General features: G+C 36.3%; 1 protein-coding gene across 1 annotated transcript; it reads left to right on the top strand.

Moving 5' to 3' along the window:
- Positions 1-2,089: 2,089 nt before the first annotated feature.
- On the top strand, positions 2,090-5,372 carry LOC144961444 (uncharacterized; the record flags this gene model as incomplete). The annotated part of the gene is made up of 2 exons (XM_078894624.1): positions 2,090-2,289; positions 5,089-5,372. Coding segments are annotated over exons 1-2 (406 nt in total), but the record flags the coding sequence as incomplete, so codon positions are not given.
- Positions 5,373-9,520: the final 4,148 nt, after the last annotated feature.

Consider the following 9,520-nt stretch of genomic DNA (forward strand, 5'->3'; position numbering starts at 1 on the left):
CAATACTATAGATAACGTAAAAATCGCACTTCGTCTTCAGTGTCACTTATCGTGTACTTCTGGACATTGATCACACGATCACAGTTTTGAAAATAGATAAGGCCAAGGTAGGGTACTGGTCTGTATGAATGTGTATTGTCCAAAGAGACACGGTCTTGTCTTGTAATGGTGGCCGCTACACACCTCAGTTACGAGTAGAACCATCAGTTAGAAATGTGAATAATCCTTCAATTAAACCCAAAAAAAACAACATTCGCATCTAAATTGAATTGAATAATATTTTTATTGTCGTTCAAAATACATATGCCTACATACTTTTTGTACAAAAACAGCAACTAGAACCGACGTGCACTTATTTACAGTTCTGATAACCCAATTCCTTACCCACCATCATCAACAACAACAAATTATATATTAAAAATAATAATTTTAAAATCTGATTTTAAATCAAAAAGTATTTTTAACTTTTAGGCTTGTTAAAAACTTAAGAATTTTTATTGTTTTCATGATTGTAGACGTAGAGGACAATGATATGGTGCAATCAAAAAGAAGAAATGTGACCCATCGTCTCAAAACGGTATTATGTCGGAACGAACCATATGCTTAAAGGCCGAATTTAATGTTAAACTGGTCAAAAATATTAAATGTTGACATTAGCACCATAAAATATGGTATCCATTCCCCTCAATAAAATAATACAAACTCAACACAAGTCTGATATTTCTGGCGATAAATTCAATTTTCAACATCTTAACCATCCCGACTTACTACCGTTTTGAGGTGAAGGGTCACAAATAGGATTTCGTAAAGGAGTATTTAGGATTTCAACCCCCCCCCCCCCCCCCCCCCCCCCCCCTTCCCGATAAAATAAATAGGTAGATAGAGTTCCCTTTATTCATCCCAAAGGGAAAATTTATCTATAGGGTCTATTCCAAGGGCAGACTGGCAAAACCCAAGCGACAGTCGCAGTGCAGCACCGTAAACTCTGCTAGGGCGAGGTGACTTGCTCAAGGCCACACAGCACAAATTGTAGTCGAACTCGGTTCGTAGGATTTGGTTGACAGATCAGGTTTTCAACCTACCTCGGAAAATTGGATTGACGCCACAATTCGCTAAGAACATTCCACGACATAATATCCCAATCTCCTTTATTAAGAGTTGCTTGAGCAAACTCAAGAGATGAAGTGAGTAGGAAAGTGCCAGAAGACAATAGAGAATAAAAATTTCGCGTCGGTTATGGGGGTTTGAACCCGCGACCTCACTGGTACGACAGCTCCGCCTGGCCGAGGAGAGCGTGACTCTACCGTATGAAATTGTTCGAACCCCCATCACCGCCGTGAAATGTTTATTCTCTATTGTCTTCTGGCACTTTCCTACTCACTTCATCTCTTGTTGTTATCAACATAAGTGCCTGCTCCACTCACTTTTTTGAGCAAACTCACTACCCCGCCATTGTCTACAAGTAGGTCGTGCATACCTATCCACGTGATCATATAATATCAGTTACATCATGTTGTCAAAAGCTAGATAGTTATTTATTGGGACAGGAAAAATAACACTGATAAAAATTTGACCCTGAAGAGGATTAGGTTAGATTATCTTGTGTGATAGAGTAGCCAGTGGTCAAGGATGTTGGATGAGTTAAATGAATTCCAGAACATTCTTCTTATTTGACATTAATCAAAATTACTAGCAATATCCAAATTGGATTCAATAGTCTGATGTCACGTCGCCCAGCAACAGCGGCCATCGTGGTTCTAAACAAAGAAAATCTGTACTTTTTATTCTTCATGCTGGCTAGAACGTTTCATATTTCTTGTGATCAGAATGTGTACAAGTCAAAACATGATCAGATTTATAATGGGTTTTTTTTCCTCTGGATACGTTTTTATGCTCGTCGGAGAAATATTTCATAAGGGCGTCCGCAATTGTTCCGATAGTTTAGAGCCTGTTACTAAGTTACCATGCGTCATTACGAGGGAAGTGACGTTACGACTGTTGAAGCGTATTCCGGAAGCTTCATTCAAGGCTATTATCAATAGGATTCCACAGTCTGACGTCACGTCCGCCTAGCAACGAACCGGCTGGCTCTAAACAAAAAAATCCATGCTTGGTCCGGGAAAGGAATAATTGAAAAATCGCTCAAAAAACTATTTTTATCATAAATATGGTCCAGTGTTTTGTACCCGATTGTCTGCACCAGTCGGAGAGTCACTCCTGCAAGTTTTACAGATTCCCAAATGGAGAGGCAGACAAAAAATTGAGGAAAAAGTGGATCACTTTAGTCAGGTAAGCACGCACTAAGTCGAACATTTGATAGAGTTCGTAGGCTAGATCTAGGTCTAGTTCTAGCTTACGTAGACCTATATTTTATGATTAAATTGTACAATTGCATGAAATTATAAATAAAAATACAATCCAAACTAAGTTTTTATTGAAGTTGAAGCTAAAATTATAGGCAATCTACACGTTTTGATGCTGAGGCTGATAGTGATAGAGAGATAAACTGAATGAGAGTTCAGTTCTTACTGATAAGTGATAATCTTTTTTTAAGGAGAAAAATAGAAGAAAGAGTAAATATATTTGTTAAAATCTTACTTTTAATTCGATACCTTTGTGGCAAATAAAATTAATTAATTAATTAAATAACGGACCCCCCCCCCCCCCCCCCCCTCGCGCAGATATTTCTCTCTTCCTCTGACACTTTCCTCTTTTTTGGAAAGTTTCTCTGCTATGCCTACCCTCCCCGACAGCCAAGGTGCCAACTCTGTGTGAACAAAGCAAGATGGCGGCAGGGACCTCTCTCCGTTACCAATGCCCGATTGTTAACACTCCAAAATTTTCATCACCGCACTGGCCAGTACAGTACTGACTGAAATAAATTCAGAAAAGTGAGTGGAGCAGGCACTTATGTTGGTAACAACAAGATATGAAGTGAATAGAAAAGTGCCAGAAGACAATAGAGAATAAAAATTTTTTTTTTTCGCGGCGGTGGTGGGGTTTGAACCTGCGACCTTATTGGTACGACAACTCCGCCTGGCAGGTGAGAGCGTGGCTCTACCGTGTGAGCTATCCACGAACACAAAAATATTCGTTTCAAACTCAAAGTCATTACTAGATCCCTCTCTCACCCACTTCTTGAGACCGCCGATTCGTTCGTACACCACCATCGCGAATAATTTTGACCAGCAGTAAAGCTTAATAGCCAATATTCTCAACACAAACATATAACATAGAAACGATTGAGACATTGAGTATGCTCCGGTGTATGGGGTGAATTTTTAATTCAGAAAAGTGAGTGGAGCAGGCACTTATGTTGGTAACAACAAGATATGAAGTGAATAGAAAAGTGCCAGAAGACAATAGAGAATAAAAATTTTTTTCGCGGCGGTGGTGGGGTTTGAACCTGCGACCTTATTGGTACGACAACTCCGCCTGGCAGGTGAGAGCGTGGCTCTACCGTGTGAGCTATCCACGAACACAAAAATATTCGTTTCAAACTCAAAGTCATTACTAGATCTTTTTTTATTCTCTATTGTCTTCTGGCACTTTTCTATTCACTTCATATCTTGTTGTTACCAACATAAGTGCCTGCTCCACTCACTTTTCTGAATTAAAAATTCACCCCATACACCGGAGCATACTCAATGTCTCAATCGTTTCTATGTTATATGTTTGTGTTGAGAATATTGGCTATTAAGCTTTACTGCTGGTCAAAATTATTCGCGATGGTGGTGTACGAACGAATCGGCGGTCTCAAGAAGTGGGTGAGAGAGGGATCTAGTAATGACTTTGAGTTTGAAACGAATATTTTTGTGTTCGTGGATAGCTCACACGGTAGAGCCACGCTCTCACCTGCCAGGCGGAGTTGTCGTACCAATAAGGTCGCAGGTTCAAACCCCACCACCGCCGCGAAAAATTTTTATTCTCTATTGTCTTCTGGCACTTTTCTATTCACTTCATATCTTGTTGTTACCAACATAAGTGCCTGCTCCACTCACTTTTCTGAATTAAAAATTCACCCCATACACCGGAGCATACTCAATGTCTCAATCGTTTCTATGTTATATGTTTGTGTTGAGAATATTGGCTATTAAGCTTTACTGCTGGTCAAAATTATTCGCGATGGTGGTGTACGAACGAATCGGCGGTCTCAAGAAGTGGGTGAGAGAGGGATCTAGTAATGACTTTGAGTTTGAAACGAATATTTTTGTGTTCGTGGATAGCTCACACGGTAGAGCCACGCTCTCACCTGCCAGGCGGAGTTGTCGTACCAATAAGGTCGCAGGTTCAAACCCCACCACCGCCGCGAAAAATTTTTATTCTCTATTGTCTTCTGGCACTTTTCTATTCACTTCATATCTTGTTGTTACCAACATAAGTGCCTGCTCCACTCACTTTTCTGAATTAAAAATTCACCCCATACACCGGAGCATACTCAATGTCTCAATCGTTTCTATGTTATATGTTTGTGTTGAGAATATTGGCTATTAAGCTTTACTGCTGGTCAAAATTATTCGCGATGGTGGTGTACGAACGAATCGGCGGTCTCAAGAAGTGGGTGAGAGAGGGATCTAGTAATGACTTTGAGTTTGAAACGAATATTTTTGTGTTCGTGGATAGCTCACACGGTAGAGCCACGCTCTCACCTGCCAGGCGGAGTTGTCGTACCAATAAGGTCGCAGGTTCAAACCCCACCACCGCCGCGAAAAATTTTTATTCTCTATTGTCTTCTGGCACTTTTCTATTCACTTCATATCTGACTGAAATAAAGAGATAAGGCCAGTCTTGCCCCACTCAACCCCAAGATCAACTCCTTTTATTATGTAAATTTAATAATTCATATTTTTATATACCTAGTTAAAATCATCAAAAGAAGTAATGAGGAGATGCGACATTTTGCTGAATGTGCGATTTCATAAAAGACAGGCGAGAGACCCATCAGTAGCCTAGTCTCTTGCATATCTTTGAGTTATCATGCATTGAGCCGGTGTCAAACAAGATAGTCTAAAACAACTTATCAAATTAAATAATAAACCCAATATGCCCAACAGAATTCTTATTTTTTTAAAAATCTTTTCTTTTCAGGAGAAAGGACAAAGATCCAACATCATCATCAAGAGTGTGTTCTTGTCACTTCAGAGATGGTGACAATGCCAACCTCCCTGAATTGTATGACAGAAATAAAAATAAATTGTTTCCATCAGAGCCAGAAAGAAAGAAAAGAAAAGTGACACAAGGAATTCCTACCCCATCTCAATTGGCACCAACATCAAGAAGCCCACCACCACCACCACCACCACCACCACCACCACCACCACCACCACCACCAACCACCACCACCATCATTATCATCATCATCATCATCATCAGCTCAACTCTCTTCATCATCATCACAAGGTCCCACCTTTAAAAAACCAGATTCCTCATCATCATTATTTTCCTCCTCATCATCATCATTATCTTCCCCCTCATCATCATCTCAACTCTCGTCATCATCATCACAGGATTCTATCTTTAAAAAAACAGATTGTAGAACAAGTGAGAATATTTTTAATAGAACAACAAATTTAATTCAAGAACATGAAATTACAGACAAAAATAAGGAAATAGCCAGCTTAAAAAAACAACTTAGTTACATTAAACGCACGTACACTGTTTCAAGCCTTACAGAAAAAGTTCTTCGAATGGAGACAGGTGTACATTCTTTTAAAATATTTAATATTATTGTTCAATATGTTGAGCGCTTTAGAGGTAACATTATTTATTATAGTGGGTGGGAAGTTCAGGAAGAGACAGTTGCATTAAAAGACCAAATTTTCATCACACTTATGAAACTTAGACAGAATTACACCAACCTTCATATTTCACAATTGTTTAGCGTTAGTGAAAGTACTATTACAAATATTATACAAACTTTTATTCATGTTTTACATAAGCTTCTCTTTGAAAATGTTATGAAAGTTACATGCCCATCTAGACATAAAATAAGCTATCAGCTCCATCATCATTTTTAAGATTTCCAAATTGCAGAATGATTATTGATTGTACAGATTTCCAAATTGCTATTCCTAAAGAAATGGATAAACAACGGTTAACTTATTCTTCTTATAGGTCCATGAATTCTTTTAAAGCTCTCGTTGGTGTGAGTCCAAATGGTGTGATAAATTTTGTTTCTAAACTTTATCCAGGGTCTGTCTCGGATAAGGCCATTGTACAAAATTGTGGATTGCTAGAACTTTTAAGCCCTGGAGATTTAATTTTAGCAGGTAAAGGTTTCCTGATTCAAGATATTTTACCTCAGGGAGTAACTGTAAATATCCCTCCCTTTTTACATAATAAATTTACTGAAAATGAGATTTTATTAACAAAAGAAATTTCTTCATGTAGAATTCATGTTGAGAGGGCTAATGAAAGACTGAAAAATTTTAACATCCTCTCATATATTCCAACCATGTTAAGAGAAAAATCTGATATTATTTTTCAATTAGTTGCAGCACTTGTCAATCTCCAGTCTCCTCTTATTAAGGAGACTGCATTTTGTTAGCTTTGCCATTTATTTTGTACAACACACATATTTTGTTCATCATCATCAAATCACCATTCAAAATAATGGTTTTGTAGGTCACCCATACATGATATTATATGATAAACATGAAAAATTATGGCATTGTTGTATCCATGTATGTTCAATGTCTTTAACATTGTTAAATAAAACATATGACAAATTAGCTTTGGACTGAATCAAATTGTCAGTCCTGGGTGAGGTTCCTGACCTCCCATAATGGGAAGGGAGGTACATACTGTGTCTTCTATCTCCCTATATCTGATTTCCAAAATGATTTCTCTCTTTGTTTTGGGATGAGATTACTTGGTTTTGTCCTGGCCCTGGCCGGATACCCTAGCTGGGAGGGAAACAAATGTATAGTTAGAGTTTTGAGAGACAATATTTTTTCCTTGTAAATATTCTCTCTGTTATGCACTGTATTATTTTTTCCTTTTACATATTATCTTATCTTATTAAAAGCTGAATATAGGAATTACTCTTTAAATGCCTTATACAATAGTTTATAAGTACAGAATCTTATATAGCTTGTGTATTGTATCATTCACAGAGTTTTACACACTTTGAATGTAAGGAAAAAATATATCAATAGGACAATGTACAGTCGAAAATTACTACAGTTCACTCTGGATAATCGCAACTCGGTTAATTGCAACTTTCGGTTAATCGCGAAATTTCCCAAGAAACAGAATTAATTCTATATAAAAATCACTGGTTAATTGCAACAAACTTCGGTTAATCGCAACAAATTTTCGCCCTCAACAAGTGGTAAATTCAAGAAATCAATCAATATATAACTGCCATATGGTTTTTATTTCAATCTTATTGCTCAGTATGTTGTGGACTAAGAACAATGTTAACAACAACTGGTTTGAGTTTACCATATATGCGTTAAATGTTGCAATAGTGGACTGGAAACTAAACTTCGGTTAATCGCAACATTTTCGCTGATCCCAAGGTGTTGCGATTATCCGGAGGGAACTGAAGTTATTGAAAATTGTTCATGATCGAATAAATCATAAATGTACAAAGTTCATTGTATAATGAAATATTAACAACAATAATCATGAAAGCAAAACCATAACAATCATGCATAAGTCTCTGATAAATTAGTCATACTTAAATCTCAGAGACGTTAACTCCCTATTAACTTATTTTGATCTGAAATCTTGGAATATATATTTTATATTTGTCGTCTCTGGTATATTTAATCTTGGAAAATGTAAACAAAATTGATGGATTTATATCATTTATATTATGAATTATCTTGTAGAGCTGTATTAAATCTCCCCTAATTCTTCTGTATTTGAGACTCGTAGATCAAGACATATATGTATGATTTGTAAACAATTGAGTGAGTTCCTCTTGGCAGGGACCTGTGCTTGTGTCTGGATAGGACATTTAGTGGTCTCAAACTAATTACACAGATAGTGTGCTCTTGGAATCGACATCTGTTCCCTATTTGAACCATACCCTTTGTCTCCCTTATTCTTGGGTGCTTTTATTGTAATTCTAGAACTTTTAACTTTCCCATTTTCATCCATTTTACTGGCGCGGATATGACCTAAATGTGTTACAAGCGCGTAAAACCTTTAAAAATAAACAAACAAACAAATTGTCAATCAAATTAAATTTTGAACTAATTGTATATATAAAAATTTCATAAAATGCTGATTTCATGCCTTACCAAGTGACAGATACTGATTTGAATTTTTTTAAAAAGAGCTTTTATATAGCAATAACCACTAAACGTGCTCAAAGTACTTTACAAGGGGTCCGTGGCCAACGGCAACATTTAAATGGAGGAAGGGACATGACGCCTGTTATGCGATATTACAATTTTTTCAGACAGAGACAACGCTGTTAATGGCCTGGTACTCATTTTACATCTGAGTACGGTTAGAGAATGTGAGTAAAGAGCCTTCTCCAAGGACTCAACTATGCGCCTAGTGAGGCTCGAACTACGACCTTCTGATCAGAAAGCGAGTGTCATACCACTAGACCACATAGCCGCACATAAAAATAACGTTTTTAACAATCATTTTCTTCTTTGTATAATTATGTTATTATTATTATTATTTATTATTATTATTATTATTATTATTATTATTATTATTATTATTATATTATTATTATTATTATTAATATTATTATTATTATTATTATAGTAGTAGTAGTAGTAGTAGTAGTAGTAGTAGTAGTAGTTGTGTAATGGTTGTATGTAGTAGTAGTAGTAATTATGGGCTTATTATTATGTTAATAATCATGGTTCATATCAATTTTTTGTCATTCTAATAGATGGTGCTGTATATGATCAATAAACAATAATTCAATGGTTCCTTAAAACTTGGTGGTTTTTTTTTCAACGATTAGCTGAATCTACTAAAGGGGACACACTGTTGAATATGACAGGATACGCATGTGTTGCTCACGAGTCAGGTCTACTTAGTTCTTATCCAATCTGTTCATAAGAGGATATTTGTGTCATTATATTATTATTATATAATATACAGAAAAAAATGAGACTACCTTTATATTTATGTTATTAAAGTTTAATATCAGTTTTGTGAAAGGGATGTATAGAAATATAGGGTTTAGTACATTATTTACTTATGATATGGGTAAAAATGTGATTTTTATAAAAAATTCTTAGAACATCTAGTTTTCTTCCAAGTTTCATCTTTTGCAATAATAGATAATGACAAATCTCAAGTCCAAACTACAAAGTAACAAAATTTTCTTTTAGTGAGATATAGTTGACCCTGAAATTGATGCAGTATATATGGTTCTTCTTAAGATAATACTGACCATCAACAAATTCTAAACAAAATTTAGTATCTTTATAATCATCTTCTAAATATATCACGATGACTATAGACACATTTTATCTCAACAACACCATCCTCCCCAACAAGTCCATCAGGAGAAGCACCCAGTAATCCAGTCTCGTCAAGC

Source organism: Berghia stephanieae, unplaced genomic scaffold, assembly GCF_034508935.2.
Source record: "Berghia stephanieae isolate SIO BIC M18660-M18661 unplaced genomic scaffold, UCSD_Bste_1.3 scaffold2467, whole genome shotgun sequence".
NCBI lineage: Eukaryota > Metazoa > Mollusca > Gastropoda > Nudibranchia > Aeolidiidae > Berghia > Berghia stephanieae.